At 39.9% G+C, this 26,788-nt stretch overlaps 5 protein-coding genes across 5 annotated transcripts in view; all 5 read right to left on the minus strand.

The window, feature by feature from the left end:
• Window positions 1–90: 90 nt before the first annotated feature.
• cyba (cytochrome b-245, alpha polypeptide) lies at window positions 91–2,494 on the minus strand. The gene is made up of 6 exons (XM_079294231.1): window positions 2,354–2,494; window positions 1,941–2,010; window positions 1,477–1,551; window positions 1,291–1,374; window positions 1,074–1,155; window positions 91–686 (listed from the first exon to the last, which is right to left on the minus strand). Exons 1-6 carry the CDS (start codon window positions 2,409–2,411, stop codon window positions 501–503), a joined length of 555 nt encoding a protein of 184 aa, XP_079150357.1. The 5' UTR covers window positions 2,412–2,494; the 3' UTR covers window positions 91–500.
• A 546-nt stretch (window positions 2,495–3,040) lies between these two features.
• Window positions 3,041–7,052, minus strand: mvda (mevalonate (diphospho) decarboxylase a). The gene is made up of 10 exons (XM_079281993.1): window positions 6,981–7,052; window positions 6,711–6,781; window positions 6,192–6,306; window positions 5,965–6,111; window positions 5,586–5,785; window positions 5,280–5,354; window positions 4,916–5,134; window positions 4,245–4,360; window positions 3,924–4,032; window positions 3,041–3,507 (listed from the first exon to the last, which is right to left on the minus strand). Exons 1-10 carry the CDS (start codon window positions 7,039–7,041, stop codon window positions 3,409–3,411), a joined length of 1,212 nt encoding a protein of 403 aa, XP_079138119.1. The 5' UTR covers window positions 7,042–7,052; the 3' UTR covers window positions 3,041–3,408.
• Window positions 7,053–8,663: 1,611 nt separating this feature from the next.
• Window positions 8,664–15,420, minus strand: pdcd5 (programmed cell death 5). Its single transcript, XM_079287316.1, has 6 exons — window positions 15,249–15,420; window positions 11,649–11,692; window positions 11,256–11,317; window positions 10,344–10,435; window positions 9,008–9,079; window positions 8,664–8,923 (listed from the first exon to the last, which is right to left on the minus strand). The coding sequence occupies exons 1-6, from the start codon at window positions 15,312–15,314 to the stop codon at window positions 8,870–8,872; spliced, it is 390 nt and encodes a 129-aa protein (XP_079143442.1). The 5' UTR covers window positions 15,315–15,420; the 3' UTR covers window positions 8,664–8,869.
• A 403-nt stretch (window positions 15,421–15,823) lies between these two features.
• Window positions 15,824–18,861, minus strand: uraha (urate (5-hydroxyiso-) hydrolase a). Its single transcript, XM_079283618.1, has 6 exons — window positions 18,826–18,861; window positions 17,743–17,873; window positions 17,576–17,634; window positions 16,637–16,773; window positions 16,366–16,501; window positions 15,824–16,148 (listed from the first exon to the last, which is right to left on the minus strand). The coding sequence occupies exons 2-6, from the start codon at window positions 17,756–17,758 to the stop codon at window positions 16,059–16,061; spliced, it is 438 nt and encodes a 145-aa protein (XP_079139744.1). The 5' UTR covers window positions 17,759–17,873; window positions 18,826–18,861; the 3' UTR covers window positions 15,824–16,058.
• Window positions 18,862–19,713: 852 nt separating this feature from the next.
• Window positions 19,714–26,788, minus strand: part of LOC306788726 (heterogeneous nuclear ribonucleoprotein C-like) — a 33,169-nt gene continuing 26,094 nt past the window's right edge. The window contains exons 4-7 of the mRNA XM_079284337.1: window positions 23,832–24,001; window positions 22,997–23,110; window positions 21,524–21,669; window positions 19,714–20,976 (exon numbers count right to left, since the gene is read on the minus strand). Coding sequence (XP_079140463.1) covers window positions 20,938–20,976; window positions 21,524–21,669; window positions 22,997–23,110; window positions 23,832–24,001 — 469 coding nt within the window. The 3' untranslated portion in view covers window positions 19,714–20,937. The remainder of the gene's footprint in view (window positions 20,977–21,523; window positions 21,670–22,996; window positions 23,111–23,831; window positions 24,002–26,788) is intronic.

Consider the following 26,788-nt stretch of genomic DNA (forward strand, 5'->3'; position numbering starts at 1 on the left):
ACCATCCAAGGGAAACTTGTAAAATAAGACATACGAAAGTACAAAGACATGCAGGACAGATCATGAGTCAAGGTGCACAAGGCATTTATTTACAAGACATCAAAATACAGACATCAAAATATTGATAAATGCTCAATATAATCAGCCTGATACAGCCAAAACACAATATGTCAAGTTAATCCTTGCAAACATCGTCATGTTGTCGTTCAAGATAGTGATCAGTTGACCGTAAGTATAAGATCTATGCATGGCAACACAATACAGTGGATGCAACTCAACTTAATATATATTCTGGTGGTTGGCACAGAAAACAGATATTAGTTTGCACTTTCATAACAGCAGTACAATGCCTACATCACCTACAGTCTTTTGACATAGCAACTTGTGTAAATGGTTGCCACTTAGCAGCTTTATCATTACATTCACCTTCTGTGGCAGGTTTTGTTTCAAAAGTTAAATTCACTTTATCCATACAGAGGATAAGACAATGAACTGGTTAGTTACTCGCCAACAGGGATGGGGTTGTCATAGGCTTGTCCCTCAAGGTCGTCCACCCGTTTCCTGCGCGTCTCTGGAGGAGGTCTCGGTGGTGGATTCTGGGGAGGATTCTTCATGGTGTCGGCTGGCTTCCGGGTCACCTCCTTCCTTGGAAGAATGGGCTCCCAGTGTTCACCTCGGATAGCTGCCTATAAGCAAGAAGGTGACAGGGAAAACAAGTCAGTGAGATCAAGTTAAGCATGTCTGAGACCTATTGTTCAAATCCTTACAACATAATGGGAGGATACAGAACAGTGGCCCTTATCCAGTACACTCATAGTTAAACTGAGCAGTGTGCCATGCTTTATGACTTTGGTATGACATAGTACTGTTGAAGAATTCAGGCACACCCCTGACGGGTCAGATTTCATAATTAGAGGGCCATGTCTCAACTGAGGAACCAGTGAAGAAACAATCTCTTCCTTGTTGCCATTTCCTTGTTTCCGTCAACTGGCCACTTCCTGCCTCATCGAAAAACGTTATCAAATGATACCTGCTATAATTAGAGATTCATGTGGTAAAAGCTGAAAACTTACCGCAAGGTAGATAAGGCTGGCAATGCCGAGGCAGACACATCCCATGACAGTTGCAAGCATAAAACCTCCAGGTACACAGATTCTAAGAAAGACAGAAAAAGGAATTTTGAGGACAAAAGACAATAAAGACAAGTTGTTTGTCTATTGTTGGAAAGACTGACGGTGAATGAGAGGAATGCAGTCCGGCAAAGGTAAGTGGCTGTCGTACTGAACTCACGCAGCATGTAGAAATGCTCTGACATAGTAGTTCCTTGTCAATGGCCCAAAGGATTTCACACATACGGTGAAGCAGTACTGGCCCCTGAGGGAAACCGAGAGACAGGACTGAGCAATAAGCTTAGCAATCATCACAGAACGGCCTACATATAAAAAACATTTATTCTTGGAAGAAGACACCACTTACGTTCTCTCCACACTTGTGCCTTTGGCCCGCTTGCTTCTGGGATACTCCAGAAGACACACAAACAGCCCTGCTGCACTATAGTTATCTGTCAAGGCTGTTTCATCTCACAAGGTTCACTAGTCACATCATAACTATGACAGGACATCAAAGCAGATTAAAATAAACATCTGTGGCTGTGAGAAGGTTCAGTGATATTGAGAATGATGGAGGAACTGATTGTTTCAGATATAAAGGAGATAGCACAATGGAGGAGTTCCATATTTGCAAAAAGTAGTTTCTAAATGCTGTCATAACAATGCTGAATAACAGCAGCAAAGTACACAGAATCCCTAAAATGTTGTTCTGCACAGACTTCAGTTTAGGTAAAGAAATGTCAAATGATAGCAGGTTTTGGACTCTGGAAATAGAATCGTGAACATTTTCACAAAGAGACAAACTCAATCATCCTTAAGTATAAAGGATACATGGCATAAGCAGCAAACTGCCAGCCTCTGAACTGTGCAGCCACCCCTACAATGCCTCCAGTGAGGAGAACTAAAAGAAGGAAGCAGGAAGTTACAATTTAAAATGATGACATACATTTTATGAATCCACTCAAAGAGACAAACCTATGTTAAATTGTGCATCGCTTTGACTGAAAATCATTCTCATTTGTTATTAAACAGGCTTGAATCGACAGTTGATTGCTGATGACGTTATATTGCTGACATACATATATCTCGGTCAATGAATTTGACGGCAGCTAAAAAACCTGTGAAAATATTATATTTGATCTAAATTGCTCATGTACGTTAATCAGACAATACTTTCTATGAAACTCACTAAAAGTTATTATTATTTTTTTCAATCTCATGAACAAAATGTTTTCTATACTCACTGAGTCCTGAGGCCAGAGCCTGCTCATTGGCCCACATCGCCCACTCGATTTTCCCCATTGCGTTCACAGCCTCACCAGAGAGCGACTGACAGCTGAGATCGTTTCTACAAGGAAGAAGATGTACTTACGTGAAGTGAGGTGTGGATGTGTGCAGGCTGGGAGGCGGGGCGTAAGTGAGCCGATCCCCATTTCAGTCGGCATTTCCGAATGGTGGCGGAGTACAGTGGGGGAGGAGGGGCTAGCCGATCGAACTTACCCAACAGGTAAAACTAATAACACGGGCAATTGTATAACGTTGATTTCATATGCAACTCCTGCTAATTGTTGTCCGTTTAAAAGGAAGTCATTCGGGATAAAGGTTACGTACACAACTATACAAAGACGTTTGATTTTTGTCATAGATAAAGGAATGATCTCATGGTTTTATAATTGACTCATAAGTGATTTTTAAAGCACATTTGTTTGGTGCTTGCTGTGCCATTGTGAACATTTCAGCTTTCAGTGAGGCGTATTTTCATTTTCTTTTCCCTTCTTTGCATCTGTCCCTGACAAAAACATCTGACAAAAGCTTGATTTTGGAAATGGCAAAAGACAAAACAGCTATATTGACAAAAATATATTGTATTTAATGTTACAGAATACAATTGACAAAAGTTAAGTATGTACAGTAGGTCTGAAATGAGGTTTTCACAAGAAAATTTAAACATAATTAAAAAGATATCCATTTAAATTCCCGTAGGCACAAGCATGTGCTCAGACAGGACAGAGAGCACAAGCTCAGCTGCATTCATGGTGCAGTGTGTTGCTCAAGAGCACACAGGCACTCCCCTTGAGCAATGCCAGCGTGTCTATGTAAACATGCAGATACTGAGAAATTACTAATTAAGTGAGAAGGAGAGGCACACCAGTACAGTTTGATAATTAAAGAAGACATATTAGCATCAACAATGGTAAGGAAGGTGTGGTGTTGCTGTGATTTGTAAAAACGTAGTTACATATGACAAATGCACATTTCTCTGCTGAGTTTGCTTTATTGTTGCTCAGTGGAACTTTGTCTATTTTTGGCTGCAGGGATTCACAGTTTTCTTGGGCAACCCATCAGATCCGAGTAGATGCTGAGTGGGATCCTCCACAACACAAGGGCCTGGTCCAACCTTGAACACAAAACAAGAAAAGATCATTATTCAAAAGAACTCATCAACTCACAAGCTTTTTCTAATAAAGTCTAAACATGAATAAAGGTCAAACACTGAATCAACTCTTTAATGCCACATCAGTGAAGCAGAGGAACTGCTGTATATCACAATATGTGCCACAATTTTCAACTGAAGTAGTGCAACACAATATTTACGTAAGAGCATGTTAAAAAAGAAATGTGGACAGAAATTCAGACGTGTCTCGCAATCTGACAACTGATACATCACGTCTTTCTACTTTATATTGTGCACTCTTAAGATAAACACACCAAGACCTTTAAAACAGATAACATTGAGTTTCAGTTGTTGTTGATAAAGTAAACTGATAAAACACCTGAGCGACAGAGTGATTACATCTGTGTGTATGTCTGTACCTTGGTACTAATAACGTAGCTTAGTCCCGTTGGCAAGGGCTCTAGACCAATAGCCTGTTTCAGCTCCTCAGAAAGAGCCACACGATTAACTGGAAGACCCTTTAGAAACCTGCAGAGGACAAAGAAACATTAAATTACCGGTACTCATTTGAAAGAGACTGAAGCAAACATAGCTTATTAGACAGTGAGAAACAGCTTATTTGGAGCCAAAAACACTATCTATCATGGCGTGTTTATGTTTCAGATTTCCGATGAATTACTTTGTTTGTCAGCAATATTTTTTAGAGCTAAACGTAGTAAGTCGAGCAACTGTCAACTCACTGTCCTCCATTGGTCTCTGGGGGGAAGAAATGTTGAACTGCCTGAACAAACTCAGGAACATGCTGCTGTAGCGTGTAGATCACAGCGTTGGGTCCTGCGTCGAATGTGTAGGCCAACTAGAGGGGAACAAGGAGACTGTAACCGACATATAAGGAGTGTGAAACCACCCCACAAGTTTCACATCTTCATGACACAATCGCGGAAATTCAGCTGCATGAACAGAGGCACATTTCTAACAGAAGAAAAAAAGAAAAGTGCCTTCACTTAAAAGCAGGGATACAAAAGTGAGGAGGCTATAGTTCTACATAATGCAAGGAGTACATTACTAAAGACAAAGACACTGCCGCGCACAAATGATCTGAAGACATTTTAAAGTATGTTTGTAATTTATAGGAGTTTGCCCCATTAACTACAAAACATGTGCTGCATAACTCTTCCAAGTCATTTTACACTTTCTTTGATGTTCAAAGCTCAATGTTTCCATTTATTACTGTATTTTATCATGCAAACTGCAACTCCTAATCCATCAAAGTTACCATTTTTTACTTTTTCTTTCTTTATTGTTGAGTAATAATGCATTAAGTATTTTTTTAACACATAGCTGTCCAACACTATACCAAGAGGAGTACTACATCAATATGTTTCTGCTCTTTTGTCAAAAAGTTGCTCACCCTTGTCTCCCCGTAGTGTCTGTTATACCGATGCACCAACTTGATAACCTGTTGAGACACACTGTTGAGGTAGAAGATAGGTGGGTATGTGTCAAGGCAGGTTGCATGGAACTGGTTACTGTCCTTCATGGTTAGTTCAGCAAATGCAGCAAAGTCCTTTCTTTGCACGGCTTCAATCATCTCTACCATCCGTCCTGGGACGACAGACTCGGCTCGGTGCTACACACACAGAAAAGATTCACATCGGCTCTCTCGTGAGAAACAATGAATTGGCTTTAAATACAGTGTAAATGAAAATAATCTCCACTTTTAACAGATTGACATTAATGTTAGTACATGGAATGATGTAAGTTAATGTGCGTACCTTTAAGAGACGGCTTGTTTGTACACTGGTTTGCATTCCAGAGGTGCTGCCCACTGGCTTCCTCTCAGCACTGGCCTAGGAAAAAAGCATTAACTACATGTGATATCATTTTTCTACTATCTTCAACTTAAGTGTACATTTTGTGCACTGGTCAGGACGCGTAGATTACATGTTGCACAAAATATAGTCATTCATAGAAGTAAAAAATAGCATGCGACTTTCACAATAGAGTACAAAAGTGCCAAGACATAACTGACTCACATCATTCTGTATGTCTCTCTCTCAAACAAACACAAGCTGACCTACCACTAATACAAGGACTCTGAGCTCAGGCCAATGAGTCTCTGGTGCCACCTGCTGGGCTAGACTGTCCTTGCCATCGTCTTTCTGTCCCATGATCCACTGGACAAACCCTCCATACATACTACGGCATGCGCTCCCGGAGCCTTGCCGAGCAATCCCAGACAACTCCCCCTCCACGGCAAACACCCGGGCAAGAGTGTAAACTGAAACACAATAACGACAGAGGGAGCAGAGGAGACTAGGTCAAATGGAAATGTATCAAATATGAGATAGACATGGTATATTGAAGAATGGGCACACACAGGAAACATAGTTATTATTCGAAGATGAAAACAAGCAGTTGAGTGTTAAATAAAATGAGTACTCATCAGTGTGCACTCACCTAGACAAGCGAATCCAGCAGCAGAGGAGGCGAGCCCGGCAGCAGTGGGGAAGTCGTTAACAGAGCAGATGTGGACTTTGTGAGACAAACCCATCGAGTCCAGAGCAGGGTCCCCGTCATTACGTCTCTTCCTTGCAAGCCTTCGAACTGAACACAGAACACAGAAAAGTGACATGGTGGCCGGCACTCTCTCTAACTCATAGCTTTTGTCCTCTCCTTGGACTCACTTTCTCTCAGACAGGACTGTAGTCGAGGATGGGTTATGTCCTCCTCTTTGCCATTTAGCCATATTCGATCTTCCTGAAATGACCTGCTGGTTGCAACTGTTGTGGTAGTTTTCAGCTGAACAGAAGGAGGAAGATGAGGCGGATGTATATGAAATTGTAGCTATCATATCACTAATATAAAGTCAGATTCCAAAATCTAAGCCTCGAAATCTGCGCATCATATAGACACCATTTATGTAACCCACCCGGGCACAATTCAACAGCAAGGTCCATATTTTCTATAATCTGAATCATGTATTTGTACGCTCTTGGTATGTTTCCATTACATTTACAGCGACCATGGAATGCAGATGGTGACACTATATGCTAACACCAAACAAAGGTTACTACATAGTTTTTTCCAGACTAAGACAAGTGTCTCTAATTATTATTAGCCTGTATTACTGGAGTCTTCATATAATGTAGCAGCTCTGAACAGAAGTAATAACACTTTGAGTAAGCGCACTGTTTACTTAGTACCTGGTCTTGATGCAATGTGACGCTCAACGATGAGTTAATGGGCAGAATTAACTCTTCATTTCGCTTCCCCCCTAGAAAGTAAGTTGTACACAAGGTGAAACAATATTAATGTGCTTTAATGTGCAGTATTCAGTGAGACACCATACACAAGTTACCATACCAGAAACACATGTATCGTCGTTAAGAATTAGAATTAACTTTAGTTATCTTTGCTACCTAAAGCTACAAACCTGCTACACAAGGATACACACAAGTCGAGGAGATACTTACAGTATTTGATGACCGCTATATTCACAGGAGCGGTGCATGTAACTGTGTTTGGCTTGTCCATACTATCTCCAGGCATAGCTCTGTATGTACACCGACGTTTGTATTGCTAAAAGTGTAACTGTATGCCTTGAAATATACTTTCTCAGGCTCCTCTAGTGCTCAGCAGTTATAGTTAAGCTAACGCTGTACAACCTTACCATATCGTTTCCTCACGGTGTCTTACGATTGGCTGGTCTCGAACACGTGGCTAACCCCGCGACCAATCAGAGTCGAACCATTCTGAGTCAACAGTCGGAAGAGCCAATGAAAGATTATCTGACCACGGTCGTGCGAAAATGGGGCAAGGAGAGAGACCAGCCCACAGCAGTGTATCTCACTATGGACTATATGAATTACAAAAAAATCCATTTAACAGTTTAGGCAAAGTAAATGAGGATTATGAATAATAATCAAAAAAATCAAAATTGTCTTGAAATATTGTAATTGTATATCAAAACCAGTAGTAAGATAAGAACAAGTAAAAACAACTTTAAGCTAATTATACTTAAGTATTACCATTCAGTACAACTTAATGCTTAAACTCCACTACATTTCAAAGACAAACTGTGCAAGCATTTTAATGCAATACATTCATCTAGCAGTACATGATATATTCAAATACTTTATATTTCGGATAATACTTTTACCTTAACTTAAAGTAAACTTTTTAAATGCAGGACTTTTGTCATGGAGCACTTTTACACTTTTCTTAATCTCTTGAATAAAGGATCTGAAAACTCTTTCCACCAACGGTGATAGGGTAACTCCCTTTCTTGTATAATTAGATTACTCTTCTTTCACTTCACAATGCAGGTAATGATCAAAGCAAAAAGTATCACTAAATGAATGCTGACTGTGAAGCTATGCTAACCCTAGCTAAGTAATTCATGGTGATGTAACGGTAATGCAAGTATTTCCTTCGGTTGTTTGACCGGTTTACTCGATGTTAATTGTGGAAACAAAGCTTAGTGGTATTTTATTTAAAAAATGAATCACGTTTCTCGTTCATGCTTTCTATTTTAAAAGTAGTTGGATACATTTAGCCATCTGTAAACTCTTGTTGATTCAGCATAAATCATCTATAAAGAAACATTATGTCAACTTTTTCTATTGTGCTGAAGATCATGTGTAATGATACTGCAAAGTTGTCTGTTCTTGCAGTGAGCAGTCACTCACAACCGTGCTAATTGTGTGCGTTGACCCAAGGAACAAAATCTATGAAAAAACAAAGTAGAAACCTTTTTAAAGCGTTGAACTCTTTTTCATAACTGAACATTTTAGAAGTGGTTTACTATAAAAACAAACATTTTTATATATTTTATGTAAACCTTTAATAAACATGTCAACAAAAAGAAAATATCAAAGTGCAACAACCAAAGTTAACGGGATGCTGGCCCTAAATACAGAATAATGTTTAGAATTCAAATAATCTAGATAAAATGAGTGTGTTTTGTATTTTATTTAGCTTCTTGTGATTGAAGAACAGAAATCCAACATGGTAAAAATGAAAGAAAAAAAGAGTTACAACAGAGAGGAGTCAAACGGTGCCATGAGCTATCAGGGGTATGACACAAGCAGAGCAAATTTGTAGCAACTCGATCAAAAAGAGATCCCAAAAGAGCACCATATTTGACACTGTGAGTATTCTAACCCCCCCCCCCCCCCCAACATCTTATGCCACAATGTCAACTCCACTTTGTTCTTCCCTCCTGGTGATGCAGTTTCCAGAAACACACAGAGCTTCATGTGGCATCCCAGGATTCAGCTAACAGGTCAAAGATGGTATCAGAGTCTCAGTGAAGCATATCCTCTCCAGATTTCTTGGCTTGTTCCACGGTTCCCATTTAAAGTTAGGAATCATCTTCATCATCATCATCCGAGTCCATCACCCTACGCCTGTCGAACTGACAAGTACAGAGCATAAGGATGTAAGATGGCTAAGTGACTGACAATGACTCAAACAGAGGGGACATTTCAGTGGCACTTACTTTGACCGTTGTCGTCTTCTCTGTTTGCCCCCTGACTTTCTCTAGAATCTCGATCAAGCCCGACTCGGAAATCTGACAAAAGAAAAAATCCACTCGTCACAGTTCTGGCATGTGGAATGATAGCAACATTAGCATTTTTAAGCTTCAGAGCAGAGGTACCGTACTTTTCGGACTATAAGCCGCTACTTTTTACCCCACACTTTGAGGCGTTGTCTTATAGACCGGTGCGATTTATATACGGATTTTTCCGTAGCTTTTCCGCCACAACAGCCGCGACTTCCGGTTCCGGTCTAACACAACATTTACTAGCTCCTGACACAGAACAGTTGCTACCAGCAACCCCTCTGCGACCAGCTGTTACTGACAGGGTCGCTACAATATGGATGAAGTACCTTTGACCTACCTCTCACTAGGACTGTTAACAAAAAAGGTTGAACGGCAAGATGCTTTTAACAGTACATGTCCGACTCGCTAGCTTCTAAGCTAATTTTAACATTACCGCCAATGGGGAAATGCTAACCGCGATTAGCATTAGCGAATATATAATATATCGTCTTACTTCTTTTCATGCAGTCATACTTGCATTACAGACTAAGGTCTCTCAAGGCTACCAAACGAAAAGCAATGAGGCAATAACTGTTGTTGCTCATAGCTCTGAATAGCTGTTGTGCTAGCAGCAACTGGCCAAGCCAGTTAGCCGTAAATGCTATTCAGAGCTATGAGCAACGTAGACACGCTGCATGAGAAGAGAAACTTTTTTCTCAAGTCTGCCAGTGGATCCTAACAGCGTGTAGCAGTGTGAAAGAATCCACCATCACCAACGGGTTCCCAAAGGCTGCACTGCTGCGAGATGAGGAGGACAGCGCAATGAGGAGGACAGCGCAAGCTCAGGGGCGGATTTGCCTCGGGAGCAAAGTGACACTGAGGGTGCAGACGAAACACGGACTGCAAGCACCAACGAAGCAATTCTGAGGCTGTTTAATTCCGACACTGAAGAAGAAGACTTCAATGGTTTTAGTGCACAGGAGGACGAAGGCGATAGCGATCAATAGCGATCCTGCATGTTTTTGTGTGGGTGTTTTTGAGTGAGAGAAATAAATCATCTTGGTTTGCAATATAACTCTGCTGTCCTGAGTCTGCATTTGGGTCCTTGAATACACCACATCATGAACCGGTAGGTACCCGGTATGTACATGTCCGACTCGCTAGCTTCTAAGCTAATTTTAACATTACGGCCAATGGGGAAATGCTAACCGCGATTAGCATTAGCGAATATAATATATCTTCGTACATACAGGTGCGCTCTATAGTCCGGAAAGTACGGTAATTTTCTTACCTTTCCTCCCAAAGATCCATAACGAGCCATTTGAATGAGATAGTTTTCAACTGCTTTGGCCTTCTCCGGCTTCACCAACGCAAGATTGCTCACTGAAAGAGGAAAATTATTTTACCACCTTGTGTTCACATTTGAGTGGCATTTATAGATGTACTCGATGTACAACCTATGCATCACACAATATAGCTGCAAAGGAGCACTGGACCTTTTTACAGAACTCAGTAAGAGGAGCCTTACATTTCTTAGATAAATCCTGTAGGACACTTTCATTAGAGTGACGAGAAACCACTCTTAAGATGCGTTACAAACTTTGCTATGATTCTTTTCGACAACATTTTTAATACTGGCATGCCGGTGGTGACTTGGTTGTATACAGTGCCAATCCTGCTACTTAGAACAGGTTTTAAAAGGTGTGTTTCTTTCATCATTTGTAATATTTTCCATCTGATTTTCACAAAAATAAGCTACTTTTGGCCATTTTCAACATGCCAAATGAATACATCACACTACAATGTCTGTCTGTCGTTCTATTTTCTCGACAACCGTTCATTCGATCGACTTCACACGTGGCTGGTGTATTGCTCTTGAGATCCACGGGACATTATTAGTATTTTGTTAGTCGTGTGTTATGTTTACACTGTGCAGTAAATGTTTATGTGAGCTTTTGCCCCCAAATGAAAATGTCGACTGACTCTACCATCGCTAGTTAGTGGGTGCAACTATGTCACGGCAGGTGAAATGCTCAGGACCAAAAGAAGCGCAGTGTTCCGATTGTGAAGTTATTTCAATTAGCGGTTCTTCTAGCGGCCAACCAGTCGGTTAGTATTTTAATGATACCTTTTGGTTCTTCAAGAGCTTGATGAATTTCCAAATTGATTCCTCTCAATAGGCTAAATAAATTAAATTACTTACATCTGGCCCGGGCAGACTGGTCGAGAACTTGAGCCAATATAGAGTTCCTCATGTCATGTTCTCTGGAAAAAAGAAAACATTACTACATTAGCACTACGTACCACTGTTTGGGTTAAGGACTGAGACCAGTGAAAAGAAAACAGAAAAATGCTTTTATTGAACTGTCAGGCCATCAGAACATTGGCTTGGTCCCACAGCTACACAGACAGGTTTAATATTATATTAAGTGTTGACTTTGCTTTCAAATATATTCAGACTCTGTAATAGTAATCACAGTTTGTAGATAACTCAGTGTGTTCTTTAACTTAAAGGACTAATAAAGACACCGTACTGTGTATAAAGTAAAATGCATTCACTATATGTCTATGCTTTAAATGAATGAACACATCTTACCTTTGTTTAGCCTCCTCTCCTTGCTGCTGATGATTTGAAGCATCCTGAAAGAAAATGTCAGAAAGCATTGTCACATACAGGTTGTATCTCTGCATTCAGCTAACTGGAGGATGTATAACAAGGAGAAAGATTTCATACCAGCCCAACATTCCCACAACACCTCACCGATAACTGTCTCAATGAGTTTCCCCATGCTGGTCCATCATTTTATGAAACAGAGTTCCAATGATATATTTCACGAGAACATAATGTTTGGCTAAAGATCTGTTGAAATTTGATGCAATACAAGAATCTACATCGCGCCTGTATCAAAACAACAGGTTAAGGCAGCGGTTCCCAAACTTTTTAGGCCGCGCACCCCCTTCTACATCCCGACCGGGTTCGCGCACCCCCCCCCCCCCCCTTAATAATAATAAAAAAAAAAGAAGCAACAGAGCCTTTTAAGCCTTCATAGCCGCATAACAATCGGACCAATGAGTGAACTGTTTGCTCGCGCGTGGCATTTGTTTACAAGATTTAGTCCGCTGTTAAATGTTGCAGTGTGAACACAAACCGAACAAAGGAGCAACTGCAACAAAGCAAACGAACTGAAGGTGTGAAAACGCCCTGAAACACTGCAACAAAGTTTCAATAACTTTCAGTGACACAAGGCGTCACTTTTGCGTCACCTGTGCGTGTGTGCGAGCACACACGCACAGGCTCAGAGGCAGATTATCACATTTAATTTACAATTAATGAGCGACTAATGTAGCCAGGATGTCTTCGGACAAAGCATCGATGCGGCGCGACACAGTGTTGTTGGACACCGGGATCATGTCCAACTATTTTGCTTCTTTCCCCCCAATCATACATTCCACCATCTCTCTGGCAGCTGGCAAGCTCACGTCTTCGGCGATTGTGTGCGGTAGCCCCTTTCTCGCTATTCTGTAACCAGATATGAAGCCCGTAGTGCGTCATTTATAGACCAACACATGAATGAGACTGCAGTTGTTTTTGGCTGTTTTGTAACTCCTCCAATTTCGATATTAAAATATGTAAGGGGCTTTTGACTTGCACTGGCATGCTTGGTGTTCAGGTGGCGACGTAAATAAGAGCTTCAGACTGTTAGCCAGAACCTCACTGCACACCACGCACTGTGGCTTTGGGCAATCTGCGTTGCCAATCCAAGTGAAGCCCAGACACAGATACTTTTCATCATATTTCCTCTTTTTTTCCCAGTCTGCGCCGTCTCATCTTCCTCTGACTCTGGCTCGATTTCTTCTCCCGGTCTCTCCCCAACAACGCACCTCTCCGTTCCCCTCGCCTCCGATTCCTCTCTCTCTCTCTGTCCCTCTCCTCTTTTACGACTGATAGCTTCAGATGTCCCACCTGACAGTTTTTAAATTAAAATTACATTTTTTTTTAATATTTAATATTATTACACCATCAGACCGCCATTACACTTTTCCTCTCGCGCACCCCCTAGAGGCAGCTCGCGCACCCCCAGGGGTGCGCGCACCCCACTTTGGGAATCCCTGGGTTAAGGTGTCAAGTCAGACAACAGCCATTAATATTAGTTATACCTAATGTTTATATAGATAAGCTATGTCTTAATTATGATGGATAATTTACAGTATTGTTTTCTGTTTTACCTTTTTTATCCACATACATTTGCGCTTTGAATGAACAACGATACGATTAATTTCACCTAATCTGTTCAAATGAATCTAATTTCAAGTGTTTAGTTCCCATTTTCTAATATTTATTTAGTCTGTCATTGAATGTCTCCATCTTGATAAAAGTTGGAAATGAAGCATATATAAACACAACGGAAACAGTCCTGGACTTTTCTACTTCTTCCTTCTATTTTATAAAATAATTGTTGTCCTTAAAACAAATCCCACATGTCAGCACTCCCTGGATGGCAAAGTAGGAAGTTGTGACACAGTTTATAAATGACCTAAAATATATATTCAGCCTTTCTGTACAGCAATGCTTTATCTGGTACAATCTACAATGACACAAATATATCTGTGATAAAATAATATCTTACTAATTACATCAATGGGTTTCTGCTGAGCTGTGTGTGTATATATTGTGTACAATTTAGATACTGTGCGTTCAAGAAAGCAGTGCTTTTACATTTCACTCACATAGGATGGCACTATATCAACATTTTGTTATAGTATAAATATACAACGTTATGTATTACGGTCACATAAGACATTATTTACCTTGCACTATGTGAATGTTTCAGTTTATCATGTGGATAATAAAGAAACACTTATGGTAGGGCTGGGCGATAAATCGATTTAATCGATTAATTCGAATGTGTGCTTTAAGGCGATGTGTTTTATTGAAAATCGAGAAAATCGCCCCCACCCTCCCCCCCCGTTGGGTTCCCGTAGTTGAGTGCGCGCGCATTGTTTACAAACGAAAACAATGGCGGCCAGCAGTGAAGCTCTCGTTCTTAAGAGAGGGAAGAATGTGTCTTCGGTGGTCTGGAAATGGTTCGGGTTCGTGTCATCTGACACAGAACAAACAGCCTCAAACAGAGGCATGCCGCCGAGTGGGAGAAGCGTTGCACCCTGAGGAGGAAGCAGGACCGCGGGAGCACAAGCGACGCTGTCTTCCTGGCAAAAAATATTTCGAAAAAACATGCACTACTGTTTAATACTGTTGGTTATGTTGTGAATGCACTTGATTTTGTTTACATGCACTTATTTACTGTGCAAAATATGTTATGTTGATGTTAGATCAGATGTTGCACTTTTGAAAATGTGAATGTTAAAGGGTCACATACATTTTATTTCATGCTGTGTTTGTATCAGTGTATTCAGTTAGAAAAGCTTACTGTAAAAAGTTACATTTGCACAGTTGTTTACAATGGAAGGCTACTATTTAATGCCATTTAATGTTATGTTTAATTTAATTTTATATTTAAATGATTCAGGGAAACAAAAGAGTGACCAAATACTTTTTGTATACTACAGGCACCTTTCTACAATGTTCAGGTTTTGTTTGCACTTTATTTTTATCAACCTACGAGGGAAAATCATCACAAAATAAAATAAAAAATTGTTTTCAACAGCTTCTGTCATCTGCAAAAATTTGTGGGGGAAAAAAATCGATTTAAATCGTGAATCGGATTTTTTGTAAAAAAATCGGAGATTTTTTTTTTTGGCCATATCGCCCAGCCCTAACTTATGGTAATGAAACTGTCTTTCCTTCTCACTAAATAGAAATCTAACAGATAATCTACGAAAATACTCAATTCTAACTAAGCTCACCACTCTGCTGTGTACTTGTGAACATAAAATAAATACATTTGACATAACTCGTTTGATTTTAACGCTGTCATTGTCATTGCGCTAGCAGTGCCAGTGAGATGATGCTGGTTATTATTACTGTGATATAAGTTACTTACTACTGAGTTAATCACGGTTCTGTTACACAGAGCATGGTTCTCGTAAGTGGGTTATGTATATCCACGGATCGACAGTTACATTATTTGAGTTCTAGTAACTGGTTTCGCCACACTCAGTTAGCTAGCTAGCAGCATCTCAGCCTCTCCTTATAGGGCGCCGCAAACACGCTTCCCAGCTCGTGTTTTGTCCTTACCCCGTGCTTTGCCTGTAGTTCCGCCATTCTTTGCCGCCTAATTGCCTCCAATTCTTCGTCTGCCATGGTTAACAGCAGTGATATGCACCTAATAGACTGAAAAGGGACGAGATAACGTAGTAAAATGTAACATAAACTCCCAGCAGAGGCAAGGCCCTACCCAGTACAGGGGAGTGCAATCAAAGTCGAAAACACCGAGCCAACACTCAGGCTTAAGCAATCGAGCGCAGAGAAGACGGATGTGAGAACTCTTACTGGACAGATGTATGAATTGTAGAAATATATATTGTAATAGTTTCTGTTGAGGATGGGAATGGCCTCAAGTGTTACAGGAATTGACAAGGTAATGGCAGGATCTTCTTTTTGAGAACAATGTCCATGTAATATACTTATTTATTAATGTTATTTGTTTCACACAATGTGAATTTTGGTCAGTTTCATTTAGTATAAAATACAGAGAGTGCTGAGTTTTTGGAAAAATACTAGCAGGTGGATTTATATGCATGTTGGCAAAAGACCAAAAGAAAAACATGTACCAAAAAAACAGTTTATTTTAAACAGTGTATGCCTTGATAACAGTTTTGAATAGGCGTTTAATATAATGGTATCCTAATAAGTACAGTGTATATGAGTAATATTGTTTGTGTAATCGTAACAAAATTATATTTATTACAGTATCACATCATTATGCAAAGGGAAGGATAATTCCAATGGAGCATTGTGTCTTGTCAATAGACAGTACAGCTGGTGCTGGGATGGATGTTCTTGGCGGAGTTGCCTCTGCCTGTGATGGGACATCACTGTTGATTTCTAGCTCCCTCTGTACGTACTATAAGAAAAACGACTCAGGAGTAGTGGAACATGGTACTTTTTGCCCGGGTCATTTGTAGTGAAGACAATCTGTAACAAAACACCAAACATGAAAGAGATCAACAATTACAAGTAAGACTGATAGTCATGATTGTTAACTGCATTGTATGCCAAGTTAAATGAGGGTACAAATTCACTGATCTAGTTACAAAAATATGGTAAAGCCACAAGCAAGTAAAGCAGCATTATACCTAAGAATGAAAGATGAAGATCATGTTGGCACATTACCCTTTATGCCTTTCCTCACCTCAACATATGGGTAGAAGCAGGTCTCTCCCATACTCTCCCAGTACTGAGCAGTCTCAAAATGCAATCTATACACCCCAGAAGTAAACATCTGGGTTGTGATGAGTCCTGGGCAGCGTCCATCAGCATTAGTAATCCTGTTGAGACAAAATATGATTTAAGACCTATGATGAAAATATACATTCGTGGTAATATTTGAGAATTTCCTGTGACCATATTTGGGGACAATGTGAGTGGTGTTTTGCTTATGACACTTTTCCTCAGGTTTTTACCCAGTGGTTATCAAACTCCAGGTACTAGTAGAGGGGTCTTGTCGATAGAGACTGAGGCCCATGTTCGCACCAGGGACACCCATTGCCGTGTTCAGCACATGGGTGGTCAGGGGACTAGGGCCTGCCATTGCTGTGATCTACAGAACAAGAGTTTAAGACTTTCAGTTGATGTGCTCAAATCTGAAGAAATCACATTAGACTACAACATTAAAAATGACACAATTATCTTTTGACAACTGGCAAATAAATATTAATACGGGACTAGTTTTGTTAAATGACATTGGTTTTGAATTATATTTGTTAATTTGTTCCAAATGTAAAGGAAGAACACTTTAACACCCCATCTTCATATACTATCTTACATTCATATAGCACAGCTCTTTCAAAGTTTTCAGACTTATTTCAGGCATTTATTTTAATTATGTGCTTTCTGCTTCCTTGATCAGCACTGAAAAGTGAGCCATTTAAAGCGGGAACCTCATGTATTGAAGCAACATGTGGGATTTATTTGGGAATGCAGAGTGAAAATTCAGTTTCAGAACATTTTAAATACTTACAAGTAGCAAATTGTACATGTACGTTGTGCGTTATTATGTATAAGAGGGTAATGTATTTAGGGTAATTGAATAACAGGACATGCAATTTCCTCAACTCGATACAGAGGTAGTTGTTCAAACTAATAATGACATCTGAATGAAACCCTGGATATACGGTAATATGTACATTCAAAAATGTTTTTTGGCAAATGACTATTAACTGACTATTGACTGCCCCTGTTGTAGCCTCTCTCACTCCTCACAAAATATATTCTCAGTCGGAGTTCATGCTGTTGCTTTAAAATACAATATACGGTCCATACAACATATTGAATATAATTGTCTATTCTATTGACTGAAATATTGTATTGTATTGTACATCTGTTAAAAGTTTTGTTCTTACCTTATTTCCAGGCAAAATATGACCCTTGAGTTGCTGCAGCCTGTACGCGCTCATGTGTGCTGATGAATAAACTGGGTCAGTGGTTTTAACCAAAGAAATATAATTTCATGGTTTATTAAACAGCATCAGATGTTTGTCACATTTCCCTTGCAAATCTGCACACTGACCTATTCCACATGACATTCAGCACTCAAGTGCTTATCTTTCTGTCAACAGAAGACTGGTTGTGCAAGAGCTCCTTTTGTCACTCTCTGCTTTCAGCACTTTGAACTTGGTGGAAATGGATGATGAAAGCGGACTGCTCAGGGGCCGAGGCACATGCAGACAAGCACATAATAATTGAATTAAAATGAACGTTTCCTTTCATTTTCTGACATATGTCTATCTTAATGAACCCTAAATACACCGACAACTTCCTGCTCGAATTCTATTGGTTAGACTGAGACACGCGCTGTGATACCTCCTCTCACCCCGCTCTCATTTTAATGACATTCAAACCAGAGTGTTCAATGTAATCATTTCAAACATGAGGGATCTTTTAGAGCTAAATGTTGACAACAAGCACTACTCATTAAACACATTAAAACATGGTGACTAGATCGGGCTATTGGAATTTTTCTTTGAAAGTATTGCTGTAATTTCATTTAACGCTACTATACTTTTTAGTTTTTCTTAGAAACAACTGTCAGAAAAGTCTGTGACATGAACTGTGGTAAACATTCTAAACTGAAGGTCCATTTAATGAGCTATTGCCACAGCTTTCTACTATGGCTCTTGGACTTTATCATCAAATGGAACATGCTTCGTTTAGGACAGTGTGTCATCAGTAAAGAAATTGTTCTCAACAATTCACATTAATTATTCCAATTACATTTCCTGATATGATTTGACAGTTTCTAGTTAGCTATCATGTCCCATTTCCAACATGAACTAACCGCACCATTTGACCACATGAACATCCTAAACTGTGTAGTCAGCGTCTGCTCACTTTTTATGCTAAGCCAAAATATTGTTGTTTAAAGGGTCACTTAAAAACAACTAATAGTTATTACCATTTTCTCCCTGTGGCCATAGTATGTCAGTTATTAACTCAGTCTTTAGCTAAAACGACTTTTCAGAGACACAGCTAGTAGAAATACTTTCTTGAACACATTTTACATCTATCTCCACCACTAGTCGTTTTTCTGAAAAAAATATAGTAGAACAACCAAACTTTCTTAAAATAACCTTATGCAGAAAATGTACTGTACCTATTGATCCGTTTTAACCTGGCTGCAATGTTGTTGTCGCAGGAGTTTGAAGTCTCATCAACTGTGAACAACTTGTGGAAATTGAAGCATCGCGTTACTTCATGCAGGACACGGAAGTCATACGCCCCCAGCTGTAACCAGCTAACAGCCAGCCCATTGAATCATAGCTTTAGCATTGAAATGTATTTAAAAAATGTGCTTCTGGCTCATTCCTGTAAAGTTGAAACCCTTGGGGGTTGTTGCTCGGTGCTCCCCGTTTTGGCTTGGTAGCTGCTGGCTAATCCGGGGAGCATTCAAAGAGCGGAGCCATCATCGCCAAGTTTAACTGTATGTCCATTTGTTGCAATAAATGGTTAAAATCTATGACGAGAGTATTCCTGACTGAACTGCTGTAGTGTGAGTCTAGGCAGTGTTGGTGGTATCATCAGGCACATAGCAGCCTTTAAAACTACTCACACGGTATGGATAATAATGTGTACAATTCTGCTTGAGGGTCCGATTGACCTTAGGTCAAACCATCCATGCACCGAGGACTACAGATGTGGGTTCAGAGAAACCTGTGATCATGTGATCTAGCTCTCTGACTTACGGCAAGCAAGTTTACTTTCAGCTTTCCTCTGTTTGATATGGAGTCTATTATTATATATATGATTTTTACACTTTGGATATTTGCACACTGTAAGTGGTAAAGTTTTGGAGCAGTACTTTCAACATTTTATGATTTCTAATACTTAACATCATTTCCAATGTTTGTTTCTCTTTCAATTGTCCTCTCTGTGTCTGTCTTGGTCTCTTAGAAAAAACACACACACTCCCATGTACTGTATTTATACTCAATATGAAAATACCTTCACTACTTTGACAATGAGTATTTCCACTTGGCTAATCTGAAGAATGCAAACAAAATAAATGTAACAGCATAGGAATAACGTCTTTGTTTTCTTTTAAAAAACACATGAGAATTCCTAAAGCAAGAATAAAATCAGACAGTTCAACAATTACAGTAAAGTTTACAATAATACACAATATTACACACTGACCGGCGCCTCTGCATGTCTTAAAAGTGCCAAATACATGATGGAAGAGAGTAGTAACATTTCTCTAACACATTTAATTAAAGTAAAGAAAATACATTTGTTTTAGAGTATAGCAGACTGATACTTACAAGCTGAAAACAACCTGTTTCTCCTGAATGATCAGCATTACTATTCAATCTCTAACTTTGACAAACTAAATTCTGATATCTTAGAAGTATACAATAAAGAGAAAAGGTGAGTTGAGCGTCAACAAAAAGCCCTATTGAAAGATCAAATTTGAGAATGTAGCAATTTCTTTTGCTTTCATAAGTCAAAATACTTTGAGATCCACTGAAGGGATTTTTATTTCACAGTGCATGCACACACTATTATAGTTATACCATAGTTCTGAAAAATATAATATTTAAGTACGCTGTTAACATAGTTTATAACTGCCCACGCTTCATTAATAGTCCTGGTTCTTTATTGTTTCTACGTTATCGAATTCAAGATATAAGAATTTCGTTCTTTGGAGAAACTGGTGAAACGGCAGAAACACAGCAGCACCTCTAGCAACACGACACATTATGTACTATATGTACAGTCTGATGCTGGTGTGTGCTGCCTGTTTCAGAAGAAGGCTTTTAATATGGACAAGATAAATTAGTAAGCTACTTACACAAGGCTTTCATCAAAAATCCTATCGTCTCATTTAGATTAATTCTGCAGTATTTGGATTAATACTGGAATATTGGTGTTTGTGTAAACCCTCTTTTACAATTAAATAGGAATGCCTCCTTAGGCAGGATAATAAAAAGTCTTCCAGTTCTCCTTTATAATTACTCTCTCACTCTCTCAGGCCAACCTACCAAATTATTCTGAATCAGGTGTGCATGTACTTGGTACATGCACACCTGTATATATACATTTTTTAGTTTGACTTAAAAATATGGTCACAGAAACCAGGCTGTTGTGATACAATAACATAAATGTATTGTGTTATTGGATAATTTGAGTGTTGGCTTGTCGGTTGTTGTCCTCTTCCTCCATGTTTGGCACTTAATCCATGTCCTCTACGTCTTTTCATGTTCCTTCCTCATATTTCCTCCTCTGGGTCAGAGCTGTGGTTGCTCATCTGTAACAGACAGACAGTGAGACAAAACAAAGAGACATTTCACTGAGCTGCGAGCTCACAATTACTAAAGTGTAATTAAATGACGACATACCAGTGGAAGAAAAACCCACTCAGCACTTTATTATTACCGCCATTTGGTCACTTTAATACTTTAAGATGCATACATGTTGTGTATTGCTGTGTGTGTATATTGTGTATTGTCTTATGCCAGTGCCAAAGGCAACTTCCCATTTTATGCAAATCTAATGGACAATAAAGACATCTGAAACTGAATGGTGCAAGTATAAATAGATTTTAAGGTAGTGGAGTCTCAGTAGTTGTTTCATGACAACTCACTTTGTAGCACAGAAACATCTGGTGAACTTCATTTTTTCAATTCTGTGCAAAACTGAGTTTTCCTGTGTCTTATTGTTCTAAATTATTATTTCTTTCATACGAAAAATGAATCATTAACACCAGAAACAACAAAAAGCAAAAGGGACGGCCCTCGCTGATTTACTTTGTAGTCATTCCAGAACAAGTGCACACAGACTTCAGGTGCATTTACCGTGTGGTGATCCCTCGGGTCAGGTTTCTCTCTGTGGATTCGATGGCGGGAGCTGGGTGGAGAGAGGGAGGAGAGGGAGTGCTCGGGGCTGCTGGCAGACAGAGCGTACAGTGAGCCAGCTGGACTGCCCTCTCTCAGGGGAGACCCTACAGCACAGGAATAAACAGATGCACGCATGGAGTTTGGGTGTGGAACTTAGGTCCTGTTTCCTTTGGAAAAGAAAATACATGTTTTCTGTGGTTCACAGACAAAAACGTCTGTGCGCATCCCACTGACTTTGTACTTTAAGACAGTCTGAAAATAAGAGTGAGAGTGACAGGATGAAGGACAGATGAAAAGATAGCGAGCGGAAGTGAGAGACAGCTGAGGTAGATAGTGAGAGGCAGGGGAATCAAGTAGAGCCTGAGATAAATTAATATAAAGAATAGAGCTAGGTCAGTCAAAGAAGGTAGAACATGTTATTTTTCATACACAGTCTATTTGTATATTCAGCCTGATAATGACTTCCAGGCAGGGGTGGACTCCCTTGATGCCACCATGTTCAAAATAACACAGATAAAGTGCCCTCTTGAATACCCCTATAGTAGATAAAACATGATAAAGTGCCCTCTTGAATACCCCTATAGTAGATAAAACATGATAAAGTGCCCTCTTGAATACCCCTATAGTAGATAAAACATGATAAAGTGCCCTCTTGAACACCCCTATATATACAATGTTAAAGTGGGATGCCCCCCCAGTGGAGAAAACACGATAAAGTGCCCTCTTGAATGCCCCTAGATATAAAATGATAAAGTGCCCTCTAGGATGCCCCTCCAGTGGAGAACCAGACCTCTGTAACCTCAATGGCCATGGATAGTATGGACATTACAGAGCCAACATACTTTTTTGATCAGTTTAATTAAGATTCCAGTAAAAAACAATTTCTCTAGGAAGGATGATGAAGCCTTGACCAGTTCCTTTCCTGAGCCGAAGCTGTTGTTGGCAGACGCAGTAACAGTATTGTGTTCAAACGTCCACATGAGGGCAGCAGCAGCTCTTCCCTTCATGCACACTGATCTGCTGTTGTTCTCGCTCCTTCATATTTGCCTCATCGGTCAGTTCCTTCAACCACACTGTTTGTTTTGCTTGTTCCATAATTTACTCACATTTATAAATCCAGATACCTGGGCAGTTTATATTGGCTTTGCTTCAACTTTAAAAAAAATGTGTGACTGGAGGGAATTAATTGATTTGTCAGGTAAAATAGGAGTGGCTGCGATGGTGCAGTACATTCTCATCCCCCAGTTTCCCCTGCGACACCGATCCTGAATCATTTTGATTGGGGTTGTGACTGGTGGAGCTCATCAAGCAGAAATCTGAAAGTGGCATATTGCAGAGTCCACCCAAAATGTTTTTGATGTGCGAATAGATTATCTATCAGTTGATCTTGCGCCTCCCTGCCTCCACTGTCTTTGTGAATGAATGTCTCACCTTTGTGGTCATTCCTCTGTGTGTCCATTTTGTCAAGACTGTCGAGCAGCCCGTCGATCTGTGTCTTTATCAGAGTCAGCTCCTTTTTAATCACCTGCAACTCCTCCATTCCCACTGCAGGGATGAAGACAGTATGAATGTAAAGGACATGAGGAAATTATTACACAATCTGAAAATCTCTTTAGGGATTAGTTAGATCATAGTATCCATCATATCAGTTATCATACTGGCAAATGCACGTATTTGCTTTCTTACAGGGAGTTAGATGAGAAGATGAGGACCAGAGAGGTATTGACCGTCTCATCTAATGCTCTGCAAGAAAGCAAATAGGCATATTCTCAAAATATCTAACTCTTACCCCTAATTCACTACTAAAATCTGACTATGAAAGAAGAAATGTGCATGCACTTTGGGTATCTTACATCAAAAAAGTGCATGTTGGCCTTTAACTTCGATCAGCATGATCAGCATGATCAGCATTCGAGTTTCTGATTTGCCAACTTGAGGAATCATGCAGCCGTGGTTTTGAATACAGCTAATTTTCTCCACTGAATCGTTTCTCTCTTCAAAGGAGCATCACAGAAAAAGGGGGTTAAAAAAGTGTTTGAACTTCAATACCTAGAGATTGTGTGTTGTGACTTAAGTTAACAGCATATTTTGTCTGTGACTGCGTTATACTGAAAGGATGAGAGGCAAAAGATCTAATGATCCGAGGTTTATATTTATCATTTAATTTTTCATGTAAATAGGCATTCCCAGAGTTTTAGACAAACAGTATAAATCTGCATCATCTAATGTAATCTTTTTCTGACTTGAGTCCATTCATATTACTCACACTTGGCTGTGGATGGAGTAGTGGAGTGGGCTCTGGAGCTTTTGGAGTGGGTTCTGTCTCGACTGCGTCTGTTCCCAGAGGAGTAGGAGGAGGAACGGGATCGCTTGGCCAGACTGGGTCCCAGGGGCAGAGGAGACAGGGATGCCGGTACACGCTGGTAGTCGTACACCCTAAAAGTTCAGTCGATACAATTTTGAAACAACTCGTCTTTAACTATGTGCATGCAGCCATTTTGCTGAATTAGTGGGAAGGTGTGCTGTGATTTGAATTGCAATCCAAGTGTTTGTCTAAAATCAGGAAGAAAGAGAGCCTGCTCACAAGCATGAGAGGGCAAAATGCTGCTTGCGTTTAGGCATCACTTCAATTTGGAAACTTTGAATGTACCGGTACTTAACTGAAAACGAAAGGGTATTGTAGAAAAACTTGTTGATGTTCCCTTAAAATTTGTATCAAAACTCAACAGTTATTGTATTGGCACAAATGTTGAAAAAATTCAAACCCAGCCCTCGCTCAAACAAGACAGGGATACAAGCTGGAAATAGAGATATGAAAGGAAATATGTGTCGCTTGTGAAAAGCATCTGTTCGAGCACCTCATAGATAAATATGGATATGTATATTCTATATTCTTTTCACTTTTACTTTCTATCTCTGTTTCTGTCTCTGTTGCGCTGGCGTTGCCTCCTCCCTGTGGACAGCTCTATGTCTCGAACTGTCACTGAATGTAATTGGTTCTGTCAGGGCCAATCAATAGCTCGCTGCCAGGCTAGTAGTGCTGGTGACATGGGGTGTATCACAGTCAAACTCTACAGTGCTTACAGAAACCACACTGTTTCAGTAGGAATAGAAGTGATGTTGTGACTGAAGCAGAAAGGGATTCAAACACTCATGCACACAAGGACCAGGTGAAACACCGCTACAGGCTCAAAACCAACCAACCGATCAGCAATGAGCAAAGCTGCAGGAAGCGTGACAAGGCCAATTAAATCTATATATGATTATGTTTCTGTTAATTGTAGCAACGAGAGAGAGAGATTTGGCTCAAAGAACAATTAAAAAGGATAGCCAGGGTTTTTACTGTGTTCACCAAAATAAATTAAAAAAACGTTTAAAGACCATACTAATACCACAGAATGAAAAGGAACGCCTTTTTCATGGTCATACTGCCGGTCAAGTGATGACGTGGGACAATTGGGCCCGCGATTATCTGTCAAACATGAAATCATTGACATTTATATACATCTCAGCTGTTTATAACAAAGTAGTTATAATAATCAATTAACATGGCTTGGGTCAAGATAAGTGGCAGAATATTGATGGACGGATACATTTAAAAATAATGAATTAATTACATTTTTTGCTAAAATTGACACGTGCCCATGATGAGATGATGAGCTTTCCATCCACTGCAGCGAACAGTAGTGACAGTGTTTGCTTGGTGCTGGCTGAAACGCCACAAAAAATGATTGAACAGACGCCTGCACGCACAGCGTATAACGACTCCTGACAGCACGCAACCACACAAAAAAACAGTTATGACTGATGTTATGGTCTACGGTGGGAAAGTCAAGACCTTTGCCAGTTAAATCTCAGACTTTTTTATGAGAGATCTGAACTGAGTGTTTTTCAGACCTGCAGGTACCAAACCTCGATCATTCTGATCAACTCAATCTTTCCGTCTCAATCTGGATATATTTGGATCAGTCTGAGCACAGCCTACATGGTTTCTGCAAAGCCATGAGAGCGAACAGCTCTTCTGCTGTTTGATGCCAGCCAACAACAGGATGGTGAGCTGTGAGCTCCCAGGACTTGGAGTCGGCTGGTAATGTAGATTACTGGTCGAGCTGACAGCCAGTTAGTCAGCCCGACTCCCTGAAAAATGTTCTCTGTTTTTCTCTTTCACCTGTTATATATATTCTGTGTTCTTCTCACATCCACAGTATGCAAACAGAGATGCACACACATCACAATGTCATATCAGGATGAAGTGTATTAGGCCATCATAAGTGTGTGAGATTAGAAGCTTTGAGCATTGTCCGCGTGGAGAGACACAGAGACCAAAGACTTATGGGAGTTTAAAGTCCTTTAAAGCAGTTTGCAGAGGCAGATAGACAATGTGTTGTTACACCGGCTTTGAGGTGTCATCTCAGAGAATGGAGGCTCAGACAATGAGCGACGAGTGAGGATTACAGAAAAGTGTGTGAGTGTGTGAGAGAGAAAGGGAGTGTTTGTCTCTATGGATTAGACCCCACACGAAAAGCAGCTTTGTCAGCTAGAGCTGTTATCTGTGTGGAACCTGTTTTCTATCGTGTTCGCACAAGAGGACAGCCGACAAAAAAAAGTAATTTGTCTTTTTCCCCACATATTGATGTTCCACAAAACAAACAAACACAGAAACAAAAAACACACACACACCCAGAGGCGTATACATGTGCATGCATAAATATTAGGGGTGTAACGGTTCACAAAAGTCACGGTTGGGTTGGGTACGATACAGTGGAGCTACGGTTCGGTACGTTTCGGTACAGTAGAAAACTATAAATGCCAGAGAAATGTACTTTATTTAAAAATATATTTATTCATTGCAACTAACATCATGAAGTTATTCTTTGACTTTGAACAATGATGGAACTATACCTGAGTGACTCATCTTCTGGGGTGTCTTCTTAGCAACACATAAGCATAAAAAACAAAAACTGCTCCTTAATGTTATGTAGTATTGTTACTTACATCTTGCAAAAGAGATTTTTAATCTCAATGGGACTACCTGGCTAAATAAAGGTTTAAAAAAAATAAAAGTAAAAATACAATTTTTTTTTTTTTTTTTCAAACGTATTCGGTTCGTCATGCGTACCGAACCGTGAGCCTCGTACCGAACGGTTCAATACGAATACGCGTACCGTTACACCCCTACTAAATATGCACACATACGCTTCCACACACAGCTGTCAATAGTGC

This window comes from Melanostigma gelatinosum (genome assembly GCF_949748355.1).
Source record: "Melanostigma gelatinosum genome assembly, chromosome: 2".
In the NCBI taxonomy this organism is placed as follows: domain Eukaryota; kingdom Metazoa; phylum Chordata; class Actinopteri; order Perciformes; family Zoarcidae; genus Melanostigma; species Melanostigma gelatinosum.

Coding starts and splice junctions, on each gene's coding strand:
- uraha (XM_079283618.1), bottom strand. Junction 16,774..17,575: donor ATATTTTGCCTGGAAATAAG/GTAAGAACAAAA, acceptor CTTGTTCTGTAG/ATCACAGCAATGGCAGGCCC. Junction 16,502..16,636: donor TGGAGTTTGATAACCACTGG/GTAAAAACCTGA, acceptor TTGTCTCAACAG/GATTACTAATGCTGATGGAC.
- cyba (XM_079294231.1), bottom strand. CDS start 2,411: ATGGGGAAAATCGAGTGGGCGATGTGGGCCAATGAGCAGGCTCTGGCC. Junction 2,011..2,353: donor GGCTCTGGCCTCAGGACTCA/GTGAGTATAGAA, acceptor TCCTTCTTTTAG/TTCTCCTCACTGGAGGCATT. Junction 1,552..1,940: donor CAGTTTGCTGCTTATGCCAT/GTATCCTTTATA, acceptor AGATAACTATAG/TGCAGCAGGGCTGTTTGTGT.
- mvda (XM_079281993.1), bottom strand. CDS start 7,041: ATGGACAAGCCAAACACAGTTACATGCACCGCTCCTGTGAATATAGCG. Junction 6,782..6,980: donor TATAGCGGTCATCAAATACT/GTAAGTATCTCC, acceptor CTTACTTTCTAG/GGGGGAAGCGAAATGAAGAG. Junction 4,033..4,244: donor CCAGAGACCAATGGAGGACA/GTGAGTTGACAG, acceptor TGTCCTCTGCAG/GTTTCTAAAGGGTCTTCCAG.
- pdcd5 (XM_079287316.1), bottom strand. CDS start 15,314: ATGGCAGACGAAGAATTGGAGGCAATTAGGCGGCAAAGAATGGCGGAA. Junction 11,693..15,248: donor AACTACAGGCAAAGCACGGG/GTAAGGACAAAA, acceptor ATTTTCTTTCAG/GATGCTTCAAATCATCAGCA. Junction 9,080..10,343: donor ATGGATCTTTGGGAGGAAAG/GTAAGAAAATTA, acceptor TTCTTTTGTCAG/ATTTCCGAGTCGGGCTTGAT.